Source organism: Haliotis rufescens, unplaced genomic scaffold (assembly GCF_023055435.1).
Source record: "Haliotis rufescens isolate VD_foot unplaced genomic scaffold, xgHalRufe1.0.p SCAF_11, whole genome shotgun sequence".
In the NCBI taxonomy this organism is placed as follows: domain Eukaryota; kingdom Metazoa; phylum Mollusca; class Gastropoda; order Lepetellida; family Haliotidae; genus Haliotis; species Haliotis rufescens.
The window spans coordinates 4314601-4334835 of NW_025963791.1; the positions used below are offsets into that span (position 1 = coordinate 4314601).

The 20235-nt window shown below is 38.6% G+C and overlaps 1 protein-coding gene across 7 annotated transcripts in view; it reads right to left on the reverse strand.

Moving 5' to 3' along the window:
* Positions 1-20235, reverse strand: part of LOC124134318 (LIM domain-binding protein 3-like) — a 61231-nt gene that overhangs the window by 23704 nt on the left and 17292 nt on the right. For 4 of the 7 annotated variants that reach the window (XM_046499067.2, XM_046499066.2, XM_046499070.2 and 1 more), the window contains exons 3-4: positions 6267-6299; positions 4306-4402 (exon numbers count right to left, since the gene is read on the reverse strand). In XM_046499067.2, coding sequence (XP_046355023.2) covers positions 4306-4402; positions 6267-6299 — 130 coding nt within the window. Of the gene's footprint in view, positions 1-270; positions 421-4305; positions 4403-6266; positions 6300-20235 lie in introns of those variants that run through there. The other 3 variants (XM_046499069.2, XM_046499068.2, XM_046499073.2) reach the window with 2 other exon arrangements.

Consider the following 20235-nt stretch of genomic DNA (forward strand, 5'->3'; position numbering starts at 1 on the left):
ATTTTAATAGCTATTGAAGAAAAAATTATTTAAATGCATTTGAAGGCACCAAGGTCAGGTTTTACTTACCACCTGTTAACACAGTGCTAACACAAATATGTGATGTCATTAAAAAGACAGTAAAGATTCAACAGGTCTCCGATATGTTTCCATGTGTATGATACAGACTATACTCCGATTCCACAGTCTGCAAGAATTATCCATCATTACCAGGAAGCAATTCATTACCTGGCTGGGTAATCACATGACACAATATACATACATACGCACCCTGTACATGGGGATGAGGAGGTAGTGCTGACAGATAAACCTTGGTGTGTTGTATGAGGCCTCTGCCCAGAACCTGGACTTGGGATACAGTTACTTGATCTCCATTGCAAGAATCTAACGCCCTATCCTTTTATAGCGAGTTGCTTGGTTATGTTATATGAGGGCCAGCTGTCTACACAATGGTCTTATGCCATCTCACTGCAATACGACCACTGCCGCTATTGTGCCGAACAGGAAGCCTGCAATGGTTTGGACGGATGATGACGCCAAAGTGAAATGTCAACGTCCCCAGAAGCAGTTTTTTAACCATTTGTTAACTTTATGCATGCTGGGTTAAAACGAGGTGACTGTTATTTCTGAATTATATTTATTTTGAAACTGGATGTATATTCCAGATGTGAAATAAAAGGGTAATATTTTGTGCTATTCTTTTTAGTTTGAGATGAAGGTGAATCTTTGGGTAGAATTTTCATGAATAGTTACTACCGGTACTATTAATATTTGAATTAGAACTTCTTTGTGGAAATAAAATGTAATGTTTCCATTGTGTTGACTTTTCAATGTGTAACACTTTGTATAGGACATTTCCTTGCTTGTCCGTCTCCACATGGTCACAGCTTGTAAAGTTGTATTCCCCTCAAAACAAATATTACTCCCAGTACTGCTAAACTTCATAAACCCTCAAACAATATGATTTTATGTGATCTGATATTAAGCATATTGAAATAGTAATCTGTGAACATCAAATACATCTTAATTACATTTCTAAGGCATATTTATTTTGGTGTAAAGAAAAATAATTATTTCCTATTTCCTGCTCACAACTTTTAGAAATGATTATTTCATAAACAATCATATACACCTTATCCAGTGTGTGTTTATTACTAAAACAATACTGTTTATTTTACCACAGCAAAAACAGGCTACATACACACCCAGACAAATTCTGTGACTTCTCTGACAGTCCGTACAGATTTATTCATTCACAGCCGGCCCACACCTGTCTCGGTAACCTTATAAATAATTCAAGCCTTCAAAACAGTTTTTAACAAATTAGGTGATGGTTTTGTCTTGCCTTTCTAACATGCATAATTACAGCATTTGTATTCAGTGGTTGCTGACATGTTGTTTGCATGATGATTCAGATTGCACTATCAGTATAGTGTCATTTCAACAAGGGATCTAACAGCTTTGATATGTGTCTGTGTGCTTTGAGGATTAAGAAGGGTGAGTGGACAGGGACATGCAGACACTGGTTGACATCCCTCTGATTTCCCTCTGGCTATACAATGTTTCTCCTAACAACTACTTACAAACTCAAAGATATGTTGTCACAAATGGCCGACAAGTTGGTTGTTTCTCTGTTTAGGCCTTCTGTATTTGTTGAGTGATTCTCATCTCTTAGCACGCCTAAATTAGCCCCACTCAAAAATAATTGTTACATCCACCTATTCTCCAATGTGTAAATATATATTGAACAAAAAGGGTTTGGGATCATGAATATTTTGCAGAATATTTTTAGGTACTGGAGACTGGGCACACCATTTCATAAAACTATTCTCCCAAATATTCATGATCCCTAACTGTTTTGTTCATCATACATCATCCTGCCCTGGAGAAGTTCTGCTCTTTCTATTTTCCTTCCTTCCACCCACCTGAAGATTGGGATGGCGGTGAGAAACACATGAACTAATACGGATGGCCTTACAAGAGTTGGGTTGGCTTCCCCTTCTGCCACCACATCTCGTCTTAGTCACTTGAAACGATAGTGTTGGGCTGAGCTCTTTCAACCCCAGGATTCTGATGAGGTGCACAACCCAAGAATTCTGATGAGATGCACAACAGAAGAAAAAACACTGAACAGTGCTGATACAAACTCATTTGAATGCTTCACAACTCCACATCCTGAATAGCATTCTTCATCTTAGTACAAACTCCAGCTTGACACACGTTTGAAAACATTCCCTGACAGATGTAATGAGAACATATGGTGATATCCACTTTTCCATGACATATGTAATGACAACATATGGGAATATCCACTATTCCCTGACAGTTTTAATGACAACATATGATATCCACTATTCCCTGACAGGTGTAATTATATGAGAATATCCACTATTGACAGTTGTAATTATGTGAGGATATCCACTATTCCCTGACATTTGTAATTATATGGCGATATCCACTATTCCCTGACAGATGTTATGACAATATATTATGCTATCCACTATTCCCTGACAGTTGTAATTATATGGTAATATCCACTATTCCCCGACAACTTTAATGGCAATATATGGGGATATTCAGTATTCCCTGACATATGTAATGACAATATATGATCATATCCACTATTCTCTGACAACTTTAATGACAATATATTGTGATATCCACTATTCCCTGACAGTTGTAATGACAATATAAGGTGATATCCACTTTTCCCTGGTAACTTTAATGACAATATATGGTGATATCCACTATTCTGACAGTTGTAATGATAATATAAGTTGATATCCACTATTCCCTGACAATTGTAATGACAATATATGGCGATGTCCACTATTCCTTGACAGTTGTAATGACAATATACTGAGGATATTTAACCGTGGTAGTCAAATACGCTGTTTATCTCCCTGAGAGACTTGGTTAGAATAGATGTTTTAACGAGTAGCATTGATCAGGGAAAACCAGATAGTCTGACAGACAGTCAAACAAAAATTCCCTTAACAATCTCATACAAGTTAGCAAGTCTAAATTTCTTAAGTCTTAGGAAATTGAATCTTCGGCACTCCTTTCTACATATTAAAACAGAAATAATGAAAATCTTGCCAGGCCCCATGCTGTTTGGACCAGGGGAGACATTGTGACCACCAGTCCTCATTATAGTTGGTTCTTGACAAGCATGGTGCACTGCCAACCTGTGCTACACTGGTATCATCATGTGGGGAGTCAGTTAATGACTTAATAAGGGTTCTGTTTTTGCCATGATGCAATTACAAGCACCTCTGGTAGAGCAAAGTAGGTATTTCTTTTCTGCCAAGTGTCTTGAAAAGCGAACGATCACTCATCCCACATCCTCACCACACTCTGTGTTTGTTACTTCTTGGTTTCAATTTCATACCTTGTACCTAGAGACTATTTTCAAATAATCAGAAACTCATTACACAGCTGTGCAATGAATAGGGATTTAGCTGCATAAATGATCACGATGCAACTGCCTTAATCCGTGTGTGGAGTTTGTGCTTGAATTTGAAAATGGCGTTTAAACATTGCTGCAGCTATCACAGAGCTCAAGATAAGCTGCATATTTGCATAAAATATGCATTAAATAAACTGAAATATGCAGACAAATCAAATCCTAGCGTATCAAATATAAAACAAACTATAAATACGCTATTCGAATAAAATTAATGCAATTTAGATAAAATGATTGTGTATAAGACAATCGCCAAATTCACTAACCAACAATTACATTTGGAAAAGCTTCTGCGACAAACATACTGATAGATGCCACATTGAAAAGTACATTGTGCCTAGTCAATGTACATGTTGAATCTTAATTAGTCGCTGATTGGTAATTAAAACAGGTTTTTAAGTTAAATGATCGAATGTCATGAAACAGGTGGGTAAAAAAAAATTGAATTCCCTCTAAAACTTGTGGATACCCAATCAAAATCAAACCCCTGGGTAAAATACCCAAATAATCAAAAGCTTATCTATAGCCCTGTATCATAAAGAAAACATGTAGAATTGTGCTACATCACGGTGTACATGCCCTATCAAGATGTGTGTGCTGGATCAAGGTGTGTGTGTGTGTGTGTGTGTATGTGTGCTCTATCCAGCTGTGTGTGTGTGTGTGTGTGTGCGTGCGTGGGTGGGTGCGTGCGTCCGTGCGTGCTCTCTATCAAGCTGTGTGTGCGTGTGCGTGTGCGTGTGCGTGTGCGTGTGCGTGTGCGCGTGCGCTGGATCAAGCTGTGTGTGTGCGTGTGTGTTGTCTATAAAGCCGTGTGTGCTCTATCAAGGAGTGTATCTCACCTGTGAGGACTGGAAACTCCCCTGTGCTGGGCTGGATCCTCCCCCGAACTGGTTGACAGGAAACTTGTCATAGGCAGGCTGGATACTTGAGCCACCTCTGAAGATTAAACATAAACTTTACAACACAAGGCTTTTGTTTCTATAAAAGTGACATCTGTAGACACCATATCATCTCATTCAGCTCATTAATCCTGCGTTTCATCTTGCTTCATTAACTAACCAGTACTTCACAAAATGGTGATAAAAAGTTTGCAAATAAATATTTAAATATCATTATTAATATTATTAATAAAATGTCCATATATTTACTGATAATGACATGTTTTTATTGCTAATAGAAAACGTGACGAGACACACAAAAAGTCACTTTTACTTAATTTGTATAGTTCCAATGCAATGAGTATCACAAAGCAAGATGAAACAAAGGATTATCAAAACTATCCTATGTAACAATAACAATGATAAACATAAACACATTTCAGACTATCAACACATGACAGAGCACAAGAAGCTTGATGGGAAAAATACTTTGAAGTACATCCGATGCAACTGAAAAAGGGAGATAACTCTTGCATGATAACTGAACAAGGAAATAACATAGGGTCACACTGGATCTGGATCTTAATCACACTTTCAACAAAATGACAATGCGTCTTTGTATCCTGAATTTCAGGGAAGCAAAACAATGACAATGACAAAACTTAACAGGGGTAGAACTCTTCAAAACTGTCCATTCTGGATACTTTGATGAAGGACTTTAATGAACAAATAACATTTAAAGCTCAAAACAATTAAACAACATACTAACATTAAACCTAGGCCTACACAGAATTTCAAATGAACATATTTCATGCTTAACTATGGTTACAAATATTCAACTAAGTATGTCAAAAGTGTACATAAATTCATCATCAAAAGCATGCATATCCACGAAGCCTAAAATAACCTTTGAGAGCAACAAACACAAAACATATCTCATCAATTTTCTGATAAATTCCAAATCCATAAGCATTAGGATTTCTAAGGTTCATGTAAACAGAGTTACTAAACTAACAGGTTTGACAAGGCTATAAATTTAGACCACTTAACAGCGTGTTGGTTTTCCAAGTGATATTCATACAATACACCTATTCATCAAGTTCAAAGAAAGCGTGTGGTACTCTATATTGAGATACTTAATCTGTGACACATGGTCTCCATATATGCAGAAACTGTTAGTTTCTTATCTGAGACTGGGTTTGCAGAGCAGCCAGACAAGTTATAAAACACTATGGCTTTGTTGTGTAGCTCACAGCAAGAGCTACTGAGGGGCTAGGTAGGTTAGAGAATTCCAGTAATGTCATGACAGGGTCTTCACGATTTGGCTTTACACAGTGTATTTTGTACTCAAATCAAATCCCTGTCTTCGGTGTGACAGCCAAAAGTCTTGACAACTAGACTAAATCTCTCTTCAATGCAAGATAGATTATCACGATAACAAGCTGAAACTTGAGTGTTCATTCTCACAAAAAGTAGAATATGTATTTAAACTTTCAGCATCTTCAGAGTTAAACAATTACAAGTTGTTTATTTTAAATCATTAAACTATTAAAAGAAGAAACTGCTTTCTGACAAGTCTAAGCTACACAATCAACATCATGCTGACTACTCTATTAAACCTTTTCACACTCATCTCATGCAGTTTGTGGCCAAGGACACAGAAAGCTATAAACAGGTTATAAGTACATTGATTCAAAAGTAACTCTATACGGCTGAAACAAACCACATTGGTCATTTGTTGACAGCATAAGGGTTAATACACCATGCCCACAAGTTATACACAACATGGAGTCAATATACATGTTATACATTTCTACATAAGGCCATTTAGTTACACATTGTACATTATGTAGGTGATCCTATGGTTATAATAATCTATATCTCCTTCATGCTGTACATTTTTACTACACAATCATACTCACCTGTTAACCGGTTCACTTTTCTTTTCTTTAATTCTAAATTAAATAATTTAAACCTCTTCAAAAATTGGATAGGTACTTAAATCATTTATGTGTGGATAAAACCTAGTTGTAGTATTTCAGTTCTATCATAGCATGTCAGCTTAATGTTGGAGGACCAATCTAGCAGGCCATTGAAGCTGTTTAAGCATTTTACTGCATCCATGGCAACATTTAATATAGATTGCTCTGTAAATGTGTATTAAAACCGTTATATCTTCCTTAATCTTCAATCTTTGATCTTTCCACTTTTCCCCTTCAAACCTTATGATTAGCACAGGGTCATCCATCAAATACAGGCAAATTTTGTCAGGCCTTATCACAAAATCCCAGTGATCAAGTAAGAAGAGTGTGGATTACGAGACAGGCAGTTATAGCATTGACTCTCTGCCCCCCTAGATCCCAGGCGAATCTGCCCTAACAAATAATCATATCCTACAAGAGTCCGATAAACTTGGATAACTTCGTTCTCGCACCCCAACTCTGCGTATGCATGTGACTGAGCATGAAAAGCCATTACTTTGTGCAAGTTTCCAGTGAGTGGGTCTGAATGGCCGTAGACAGCATGTCAGGCAATGACAGGAGTGTAATGAGGGTTATTCTCCGCTTCATTTTACCTTCACATACACATGATATACAGCTGATAAGATGTGGAATAAACAGGATATACATCATGTACACCGAATTACAGTCTTAGTGGATGTCACTGCTTACGAAACCTTTGAACTATGAATGTGTAACGAAAACTTTGAACTATGAATGTCTATTTGTTTGTTTGTTTGTTTGTTTATTATGAAGACTGTTTAAAGTACTTGTGAATAGTCTTTTTAGACTCAATGAAAATGATGACACACACAATTCCGAATTGATTCATTTGCATGCACTGATTATGCTGCTGATGACGATGCTTATGATGCTGATGATGATGATGATGACAGGCAAATCAAGCAATAATGATATCCTGCACATGGTTTTCACCATGGTTGAATCTCTAGTCACCATAGACCATACTGTTCGAATAGCATTAACATCCCTTTGCTCTAGCATGGTGGTGCTGCAATTTATCAAGGTTATTTATCAACTGAGGTAGTTGATTACCACCTTAAGTACCCCATAATGCCAGACACTCATTAACATACTCTGGCAATAATCAGCTTTCAGATAAGTGTGCAATAATTTACAATCTGGCACATTAGTAACACATAAGAACTAGATACTGGTTCTTCAACACAGCATTATAGTGCTATTTAGAAACTTAATTCTTTTGCACTTTCTTTATTTTACCTACAAGGTACTGTGTTACCAAGCTTCTGAAATACATCAATTTAGAAGTTCATTTCTAGTCCTGCACCATGACTGTGGACTTCCTACTTATTCAATTATCCTTTACTAAAAGCTTAGGCAAGTCTAGATGAAACCAAACAAGTCTAGTTTCCTTGATTCTACATGAAAATAGCATCAGAGGAAAGGTTCTTGTGAACAAAATTGTTATTTTAAAGAAATGTGTTCTTAGACTAAGTGTTAGTCTTGTCCATCTGATAGGGCCAGCATAGGTTTCTGGAAACCTGATGTAACCTGGAATCCCCATGGGGAATCACGATATTGTCACATATGCATGTAGGTTACCAAACACTTGCATCTATTAAACACATGTTTATGAAGATGACTAGACAATATTATATAGACATATTGGAGAGGACATTATTCATCAACAGCTTTGAAACAATAACCAGGATATACAACACAGGCATGTTATACTTGCATTCAGGTTTTTATCATATCAATGGTGATCAGAAAATATTTATTTTATTCATTTCCCAAATATCCTGAATTTCATAGCAACAAACTGCTATTGAAGTCCCCATTACACTGTGAACATAGGCTAGGACAAGCAGGGGGATGTACAGCCGGAGTGCTGTCCCTGTCCATTCCAGGAATAGCTGCTGGTGTAAACACAAACACATGATGGGGAGGAAATCTCAGATATGTCAACAACATGGGAGATGTCAAATTGGCTACAGTCACCCTGCCAACATGGGCAAGGGTTTTCTCAAAAACTTGTCTGTCAATTAAAAACAATAACATGTCATTTTCTTAATCAGACATTATCATGATTATCATAATACATATCTCATTTTACATTATTTAGGAGATTATAGTTTAGTCTCAAACTTGAGCTACATTCATAACAAGAAACTTGGTATTTATACATTTACATATGTTATAACTTTTGACATGGTCCCCGTGATGGAGGTTGACATTTGTGTGTGATGTGGGTCTGTTTCGGTGACAAGTACATGGTAAGGTCTGCAGGGTATCCCACATCAATACTGTGAAGGGCTTGCCAGCAAATGTCAAGTCAGAACAAAAACATGAGGTGCAGAGGTCGCCTGTCACCATATTCCACTTGGACATAGCAGGATTAGACTCAGAGTGACCACCAAATCTAAAAACCCGCACTTTTCCACACCACAATATTCAGGAAAAATGCAACAAAAAAGCCTCATAATGTAAAGGTGAAAGACTATAGGACATTTACCTACCTTTAAAACTTAACCATAAGAAATAATAATCTATATATCACCATGTTAATTTTTAATAACAGGTATTCAACACTCGCAACATTTGTAACATTGTACAGGGCTATGCAAAGCCTCTCCCCCCCAACACCCACCCACCCGACTTCCCCCGACACCGACATCTAAAACACTGTATGGTCAGCTTGACCTTCCACACAGACACTACTCCAGGTAATAAAGCTGTTGTCTTAACTAAGTAATTTTTATCAGCTCAGATCTATGATCACCAGGTTCTAATAAAGAACCTCTATCCTTCTCCTAGTGTGCATTAGTTATTCATTTGGAAAATAAAATGCCTCTCATCTGAATTGTAACTGAAATTATTATTACCTTACACAGCCTCAGTTGTAACAATGAGCACTGAAATACCTAGTCAACATTATTTATGCATATTTTCGATTTTTAATATCAGCAATTTCATCAATACTTTACCACACAATAATGCATGAGGTATTTAGACTTCATTTCAAACATATCATTTTCAAATGCGCCTCTATCTTCATGGTCTCAGGAAGTTCAGTTAAACCTGAAAGAACACCTTGTTCTGAATGTGTGACTAAATGAATGAAAATCTCTTTTTAATGTGATATTCCTCATTTAAGAATATCAAAGACAAAGAATTCCACTTGCATTGCTTGGACGCATCTTCCAGTAATCCTTACTATCCATTAGAGTGAATGAGTGAAAGCCTGACCTGTCACGTACGTGGGACTAAATGAATGACAGAGATGACAATTATCAGACAACAGGTTTTTCCTTTACATGAATGAACTGACGACTGAATGAACAGGCTAGTGTTCACACCTAGGTGGGGGAACATGACTGACAAAGTTTGTGGAGGTGCCAGGTGCGGTTGCTACATTGAGGACATCTTCATCAGGGTCATCTGAGCACACACTATGCTGCCTCCCCCGACACACAGTGGGAGCTCATTAGCACCTTCCTGCTTCCCGGGACTGCACCTACAGGTGTCTCTTGACACCAGCATGGTAGATCCTACTACACTGGAGGGGAAGGGAGGGGACAGAAGAACACTACTATCGAATCAAAGTCCTAACCCCCACAACCCACCTTAATATACCCTTTCTTGTTCCAGGTAAAATACCCATAACGAGATAAGGGTGGGTGAAAAAACATTAAAAAATGTAACCCTGGATAGGTTTCCTCGAGGGTAAGTGATGTTTGTTTTGTTTGTTTGTGTGTTGTTTAATGCCGCACTCAGCAATATTCCAGCTATATGACGGCGGTAAATAATCGAGTCTGGACCAGACAAATCCAATCATTGACATCATGAGCATCGATCCACGCAATTGGGATACAGTGACATGCATCAACCAAGTCAGTGAGCCTGACCACCCGATCCCAATAGTCACCTCTTGTGACAAGCACAGTCACCTGGGCAAGTGATGAAAAATATATAATTCCAGGGTTGCAGTCAACTAACCAGTTGGTTGTAACTAGAAACAAAAGTTCTGTTCTTCTTGCCTGTGTTTTATTTCCCTGAATGATGGTGCCCTAAACTTGATTTGTGGCATAATTTACCAATTTATTAAAACTGACAGAAAATATTACAGTCTCCATCAAAAGAATATGACAAAATGAAATCAGTCCACTATTAACATCTTGAAACAAATTGGTTATCATAAACACGGTTGGTTATCATCAAATGAAATTTAATTTTTTTAGCTACAACAAAGGAAATTTTGTGCATAAAAAATAATCGTTTTATTCTGAGAATGATCAGTTTGGGACCACATCTGACACAAATTTGAAAATTTCCCTTTCAGCCTTGATATCAATACTTCACCTGCCAACTTGAAACAGTACAATTAATAAAGTCCATGTTCCCATTAACTTGTAACAAACCCCAAACCCAACAAACAAGTTCGGAACATTATCAAGGACTGGTATTAGGCGAAGATAATTAATCACATCATAATGAAAGTCAAAGTCAGTTAATCATTTCACTAGCATTGTATCCCTGTGTTGGGAACAGCCTTGTTATCTAGGACCAAACACACTCCCCTTTGCTGAGTGCTGCGGTGGTTAAACTCTTGATTCACCAGGAAACTATTTTCACTCAAGTCCACAGAGGTTAAGGATCCTTTGCAAGTTTGTTCTACCTGAATCTGGTATTATATGGTGGACTCCCCACAGCTCCCCAAGAGAAGAAGGGGTGAAAGGCCCCAACATAGACTCAGGGGAGGGTCAGAGTTGGGAGGGGGGATTGTAATACAAGGGATACAATGTAGACATTGTACTGGAGAATCAGAGCAGGTGAAGCTAGTACAACAGCTCACCAGGATACAAAAACAATTTTTTGTTTCGGTACACACAGTCTGTAAGCCAGGGCTGACATTAGACACCTCACTTTCCTGTCAAAGCAGTTGTGTATAGCTGTTGATATGTTACACAAATGTCCTAATAACAGAGATATCCTTGGTCACAGAGTAACAAGGAACCTTAAATAGTTGAAATAGTTTATAACACTATAATACACTGCTGATAGGATAGATTTATTAGGGATGGGTATTGGAGGTCTAAGGTGTATCACAATATTTGGCGATGCCAAAGGCCATATTGCAATACGTATCACAATATACTGAATAATTCTAAACTTTGAATTAAGAAAAACCTAGAACATCAATGTATGGATGGAAGTTCACAAAAAGGAATGGAACAAAAAGGATGCTGGTACAACAAAATGTTTACTCATTTAATCAAATATGCAGCCATCTTGGGTTCATGGATGCACGCTCCAGGGCAGCAAAGGTATTTGGCAAGGGTCTTACATGAAACACATGATAAAAGTCGATATTTTAAATCACCTGATATACCTGATATACTGAGCATGAAAAAATTATATTGTGATACGTATCGAGGAAAGAATGAACCTCAATTCATCGGTATACCGGTAATACCGCCCACCCTTAAGGTTTTAAAAGAATTTTTTTTTTAAATGCAACTATGTTGGAGAAATACTTTCAAGCTAGTAAGGTCAGGTCCAGTCGAACTCTGTTGTCTTATACTCCAGAGGACCTGAGAAACAGTTCGGACTTATCCAGGGTTCGACCCATACAGCTGGACCTGATTACTGTCTGACCTTGCCATCAGAAAGCAAACATACCAAGATGTGCATGGTAGGTGAATAGGATTTATATTATAAGGACTAAAAACAGAAGCATTTGTCATATCTACATTTATGCATCTATATGCATCTTATTAAAATTATACAAATTCTAACTTGTGATAAGTTGTGGTTTTCAAACATTTGGAGTCCGATTTATCAGGCTAAGTATTAACTTACTTTTAAATATTGGGGCTATGAAATGAGTTTGAGGCAACCAGGAATTCCAACATATTCACGTACAAATAATGATAACATAATAAGAGTTTGCCAGAACCGGAGTGTGAATTTGACACAGGGGATTTGACACATCCGAGTTTGAGACAAGGGGTTCAACGGTATATTTTACATGTGTGCTCTTTGTGCTTTTTGTTTTGTCAACAAACAAAAAAGTCTTAAACTAGGTTCAGCTGGGTAATAGGAACAACAGTTGTTTTAAGCACATTTATTGCATACAGTCAACAGGTGCTTGCTTGAAATAATGAATAACAAGATCTTACCAAACCAGTTAAGTACATTCATAATGCAAGTTCATAATACAAAAAACAAACACTGACGTATCCATATTTCACACTTGCAATCTCAGATTAAAAAACCCACGGCAAAACATGTATTACATGTCAAACACCCAAAATACAAAGTAATTTATCCTGCTGCAGCCAATGATCTCCGTGCAGTTACCAAGGTAACAGATGTAGGCAAATATGCTACTGTGTATTGAAGGGAACTGCATAATGTGCTGAGTTGGCGATAGTGAATTCCACACCTGCATTGGAAATGGACTCTTCTGCACATGGCCTTACCCATGTCTGCAGTGTCTATCCTGGTTGCTATTAGCAACATCTACCCTCCTGCTAAGAGTAAAGCTAGAGCACTGCCCCAGTGATGGAGCTCACTGAGTGACTGAGTGAGTGAGATAAGGATTCTATCATAGGTCTGTTCTAAAATGTCAGTAGAATTTATTTAGTCTAAGTTAAGATTTAGTAATGATAGAAATTCTGTAATCTTTTTTCAAACTTCTTGTTTTCAAGCAAATTATCATGCTTATGGAACATATTTCACCTTAGTTTCAAATTTTTGCTTCAATATGTACACATACAGAACTAATTACATTGATATTTGTCCAAGCCTTTTAACTTCTTTAGGGTTTCAGTAAGTTTTGTTTGTTTATTATTAACGCCGCACTCAGAGATATTCTAGCTATATAACTGCAGACTGTAAAAAACCCAGACTGGACCAGACAGTCACGTGATTGATATCATGAGCATCGATCCACGCAATTTGGATACGGTGAAATGTATCAACCAAGTCAGCGAGCCTGACCAAGAGTCACCTCTTATGACAAGAATAGTTGCCTCTTATTGCATGCATGGGTTGCTGAAGACCTATTCTAACCCTGATCTTCACGGGTTTGGTTACACAAAGACCTTCATACTAATGTTTGCTAAATACCATCAGAAACTAGCCATGTCCCTCTGACTATAATCACGATAATACATACTTCCTCAAACAATAAAATGTATTAATCTCATAAAGATGTCAAATATATGCATCCTCAAATATGTCTACTAGAAACAATATTGATCCTTTCCAACAGAATAACAATTCAATAATAGCACACAAAATGAGAAAACTCTCGTGGTAAAAACCCCTCATGAACACAAGAGGAACAAACTTTCTACCTGTCACAGTAGCCTTTGAACTTCATGAAACAAAATGAAGGCAACCTTCCACCTGCCTTCAGTCCCCCACCCAACCTTGTGTCTATATACTCTCCACCAAGGTACACAGGTCTAAGTCTCACAGTGTTATCACTTATGAAAGCCACACATCAGTGCAGTGTGTCCATCCTGGTACTACTTGCCTTACACTGATCGAGTCACTGATACCTACATTTACACTTGCATGTACAGACAGTGTGATCGCACAGGCAGAAGATGCATCAATAATACAAAACCAAACACCTGATATTGAACAGATGTGGGTTGGTTTGGTTTGTTGTTTAACGCTGCACTCAGCAATATTCCAGCTATATGACGGCGGTCTGTACATAAACGAGTCTGGACCAGACAATCCAGTGATTGATATCATGAGCATCGATCCACGCAATTGGGATCGATGACATGCATCAACCAAGTCAGCAAGCCTGACCACCCGATCCCGTTAGTCGCCTTTCACGACAAGCATAGTCACCTTTTACGGCAAGCATGGGTTGCTGAAGACCTATTCTACCCCGGAATCTTCACGGGTCTTGAACAGATGTGAGGCATTCTGAGTTCACATACTTATATACACAGACACAATTGGTGAATGTGACTCAATTTTCTTAATTCTTTAGGCAAGATCCATTTTTATAACACATGATTGTGTCAATGTAGTCAAGACCAAATAGTCTCTTCTTTCTCTATATACATTTTTTAACCTTTCTTATAAATAACTTATAAAATAAAAGACTTTAAAAAGTATGCAAAAAAAATATATATTTAAATTTAATTTTTTTTAAAATTATTTAGCCAATTTTGGGGTAGACTCAAGACAATAAATTGGCCTGGGTAATTATTAAATATCAATCAGAGATAATCATGATAATCTCATTATGTTACCGGTGTTTACAGAGGGCAGTACGTACAGCAGCTTGATATGGTCACAAATATATCAAATATGAGCTGTAATGAGCGGCAGAGGCAGGAATTCCGTAAGCGGAGTGTTCGTGTCTGTGTGGGGCCGATTGCTTCACATACACAGGCAAGTATTTCCTGTACAGAGAGGTCTGAATGACTGGGGCGGTGCAGCAACGTGGGCTGGCTTCCTGGCAACAAGGGGTACAATATTTCCAGGTACACTGTAATCGCATAATACCACACAGCATTGTACAACACAGGGATGTCATGAGTGATCGTTACAGGACAGTCAGTGATATTCCAGCTATAAGGCAGCAGCCTGTAAACAACTAATCAAGTCTGGACCAGGCAAACCACTGACTGAAAATAAGCGTTGATCCCTGACATCGGCTACGATGACACACAATTAGCAGTCACAAAGTCGAAAACCACATTTTATTCACTTGCCTCTTAAAACAAGCAAGAGAGTGTTAGGGGTTTATTATGACCCAAGTCAATATTGAAATTTAATATTCATCTGTCAATGTCCACCAAACATACAATATATCAATTTAAAGATTTGCTAACGTGCTCATACTACTTAAGCAATATGTTCCTGATTAGAAAATCAATACACTCTAAATAGAAGATGTTCCTGTTTCTATCACTAATGTGTCCAAACAAAGGTGTTTAACAGAGACAACAAACATGCACTGTTAAGACTTTTTAAATGTTTTGGATCTGTTGAAGAAGGATTTATTCCTTGAATGATTCGACTGCCATATGAATCAACCAATTTTAAAAACCTCACAAACAAAACTACATTGCAGTTCTGAATGTCATAATGATGAACATTGCAAAGATCGTGAAACAGAATTAAATCCAAATAAGGCCATTTAACGGAGCAAGGCCAGACTGGGGATGATTCACTGATTAGCCGTCAACGGAGGATAGCAACAGAACTCTCCGCTCCTAGAGGCAAAGATGTGTCACAAGCTGAGGGTTACCTCATGATTATCTCACACACAGGGAGGGGGGTCCATCAGAACGTGTCCAATGACATCATTGGATTCATTTGCCTGGGAGGAGGGTGACACAGCTCCCACAACTTGACATGGCTTGTCTGTGCAAGGATTAATAGAGACGACTAGTCACCAGTTGTGATTTCTCACGAGCAGTCACTGTATTGTTGGCTTGACCTTAGTCAAACAGCCTAATTGATATGTCACAGATTTTGGTCAGAGGACAAGGGATGTTAAGTGCTCCCTTCCCTGATGTCACACAGCAGACCGATCAGCGCGGGACAGAGATATACACTAGACATCACATTAAACGTCAGAGTGATGGGGCAGGGATACATGTATACACCAGTCATCACATTAAATGTAACAGTGATGGGGCAGAGATATACACCAGTCATCACATTAAATGTATTTGTGATGGGGCAGAGATATACACCAGACATCACATTAAACGTCACAGTGATGGGGCAGAGATACATGTATACACCAGTCATCACATTAAATGTAACAGTGATGGGGCAGAGATATACACCAGTCATCACATTAAACGTCACAGTGATGGGGCAGGGATACATGTATACACCAGTCATCACATTAAATGTATTTGTGATGGGGCAGAGATATATCCTCCCGTCTCCATTATTCGACGTTCTCCATTTTTCGACGGCCGATGTTATCGCGTTATTTTCCGAGAACACGTTCGAGGTCAGAGGTCACAGGGAGTTGTAAACAACAACCCGACCCCCGCATCTCGCAAACAAAATTTTGCCGATAATGGAGATTCGTAAGGTAAGTTAAACAAAAAATACACACCACACTGCATATAAAGCCAGGATTACTTATTCCCAAAAAGTCTTCACTTTCAATGTCAGATTTCATCAAGTCAGTCGGTCAAAATCCCACCAAAGTCAATCGTCTGCTAGCACTTGTCAATGGCCTCAGTAAATACACACTTTCTAATGACGTCACGCTCAGACCGCTAAAAAAAAGTACGGAAGCTTGACTGGGCCATCCTTACTGAACTTAACAGTACGTTGTTGACTTCCTACATCAGTTAGATTTACTTTTACGCGACCAGTGTTCTTTGTAATTGAAAAGAGTCACATAGCAAGATATAGCAACAAAAAACAGTAAATATTGTGTACAATAAATGGGTTTAATTACTTGCAGCCACTTCCTTCAGCTCGAGGGTCATATAGGTCGTCCTATACACAGGAAGACTTACACAACTCATATATGACAGTTTTGGAGGAGAATGTCCCTGTTCAGCAAGCTGCAGTATGGTGGGGGGTTCCTATTACTACCTTGAAAGATCGTGTGAGAGGCAGAATCCATATTGATGTCTTTAAATCTGGCAAAACCACTATGTTCACACAAGAGGAGGAGTCCCTGCTTGTTGATCACATTAAAGTCATGAGTGAGATTGGGTACGGCTATACCAGACATGAAACAATCAATTTGGCAACTGATTATGCTCACCATCTAGGACACAGGGACAGAACACGCCTCTCAGTTTACGTTGGCTGTATAATTTTCTTTCACGTTGGCCTGATATTCGCGTGCAGAAGCCCAGGAAACTGGAATATGCCAGAGCTAGATGTGCTACTCGGCAGTCAGTTGATAGCTATTTTATCGAGCTAGACAAGATTATGAAAAAGCACAGTTTCCAAGACAGACCTCAAGACATCTTCAACATTGATGAGAAAGGTTTAGAGACCGATATCACACCTCCTAAAATAGTATCATCGTCGAAGTGTAAACCCCAGGCAGTAACCACTGGAAAGTCCAAAACAGTAACTTTGATTGGTGCCGTGAGTGCGACTGGCAGTTCGATCCCACCATTCTTCATTTTTCCTGGCCAACGGATGAGAGAAGATTTAATGGCAGGAGCTACACCAGGTGCTGATGGAACTGTTTCAGAGACTGGATGGTCCAACACTGATATCTTCAATAGTTACATGAAGACTCACTTTGCGAAGTATGCTAAAAGTGACAGTGCTGATTCTCCTTTGCTTGTTCTGTATGATGAAGCCATGTTTCACTGGGACTCATCCAATGGGCGAAAGAGCACAACATAGTCCTATTTGTGTTGCCACCTCATACAAGCCACCTGCTGCAACCGCTCAACATTGGGTGCTATGGACCTGTGGAAGCTGGATGGACAGCTGCATGCCACAGACATCTGCGAGAGTCAGGAGGCAAAGCTATCACCAGATACGATGTTTGCAAGATTGCCTGCAAAGTTTTGGCCTGCACATTAACACCCAACAACATCTTGTCTTCATTCAGACGATCTGGCATCTTTCCATATAACAAAGACGTTGTGACAGATGAGGCAGTAGCACCAGCCATGACATTCAAGCAGCAGACACTCTGTGAAGTAGCAGGAGATTTGTTACAAGCCCGTGATTTCTTAGGGAAGAGAGGGAGTGAGGTTCTAGAGAATGTCCAGACAGCCAAAGTCAGAAAAACCATGAGTAAAATTGTATGAGGGAAGCCCATTACTGAAGATGAGGTTACTAACAAACTTATTGAACATCAGGAAGCACAAAAGAAAAGAAAGCCCACTTCAATCAACAGTCATCAAATAACAACTGAAAAGGAAAGCACAGAGCGCAAAGGAAAAGGAAATGGATCGAAAGGAAAGGGGAAAAGAAAGGCTAGAACACCTAGACAAGTGCCAGTGATAACTGAAGATTCACAATCCTCCGACAGTGACGACAGTGGAGATGGTGAAACGTGTTGTGTTTGTGACAAATTCACGCCGGATGAACTTAGGCAATGCACAAATGTAACTTTTGTGAACTGGGCTCAGTGCACGAGACCTACATGTGGACATTGGGTGCACTTGAAGTTCTGCACGCATGTACGATTTGTACGAAGACATGGCAAATTCTTTTGTCCCCACTGTCAGCCAACATCACATGAGGAATAAAGCCTAGATGGTGTTCAGACTGTATATACGTTGTTATTTGCAAAGTTTAGTTGATTTTGAAGGGCTACAAGTATTCATATGAAGACAAACACTCAGTGTCGGCATTCCCGATTTATGGTGAGTAAATATTTCCATACATTACTCGACAATACCAACTTTTCGTGCGTTACACGTTGTCGTCGAAAAATGGTGACGTCACTTGTGTGTACACAAATATAGGTCGGCCATTATCAATCGCTGCACCGTCTGAGAGAAACATCGAAAATATATATAAACAAATCAAAGTAAGCTGTTTTAAACACTTGATTAATGGATTATGAAAGGATACGTTTTGGTTTTGATTAGTCCGCAATCGATGACATTATTCTCTTACACCGTCGAAAAATGGAGAAACCAGGGTACACCAGTCATCACATTAAATGTAACAGTGATGGGGCAGAGATATACACCAGACATCACATTAAACGTCACAGTGATGGGGCAGAGATACATGTATACACCAGTCATCACATTAAATGTAACAGTGATGGGGCAGAGATATACACCAGTCATCACATTAAATGTAACAGTGATGGGGCAGAGATATACACCAGACATCACATTAAACGTCACAGTGATGGGGCAGAGATACATGTATACACCAGTCATCACATTAAATGTAACAGTGGTGGGGCAGAGATATACACCAGTCATCACATTAAATGTAACAGTGATGGGGCAGAGATATACACCAGTCATCACATTAAATGTAACAGTGATGGGGCAGAGATATACACCAGTCATCACATTAAATGTATTTGTGATCGGGATGAGATATACACCAGTCATCACATTAAAAGTAACAGTGATAGGGCAGAGAAACATGTATACACCAGTCATCACATTAAATGTAACAGTGATGGGGCAGAGATATACACCAGTCATCACATTAAATGTAACAGTGATGGGGCAGAGATATACACCAGTCATCACATTAAATGTATCAGTGATGGGGCAGAGATATACACCAGTCATCACATTAAATATAACAGTGATGGGGTAAGAAATGATATAAACTAAGCTGAACGGTAACTTTTAAAAATAACAATCTGTTCACAATAAGCCAAGGAAAAAAATGTCCCCAGATTTAACACTAAAACAATTCCTTCTGCTTGACGTGCTGGATGTGCTGAAAAGTTATGTGAACATTAATTGTTTGACCCCTCCTCCAAGAAATGTTTGTCTTGAAGGACTGACTGAAAATATGGTATATTCAACTAAAAATCCCAGGTTTTCCCCAGAATATTACCAGTTAGTCCCTAAACACATTTGTGATAGAATTATTGAGTGAGTGAGTGAGATTAGGATTTTGCATCACTATTACAGAAGGCACTGAGGGTGAGCTTCATGAGAGGGGAATCAAACCCTGTTCTCATGAGGGACAAGCCTTTTGCCCACCGACTGTATAAACCTTTCTTTTTGTTTAACTAAGGGCAGGGTATTGCACTGTAAGGTTCATGAGCAACTCCAGCAAACAGAGTAAAGGTTGCACAAATAAGACAGACCTAAAGAAGGCCAATGTCTGAACCACTAATGTTTGTGTTATTTCTAGTTGGTACATCAAACACTGCAGCTAATTTGTTAACTGCTGCTTAAGTGCCCATTTCATACAATTAAGTTTTTCATCCTCC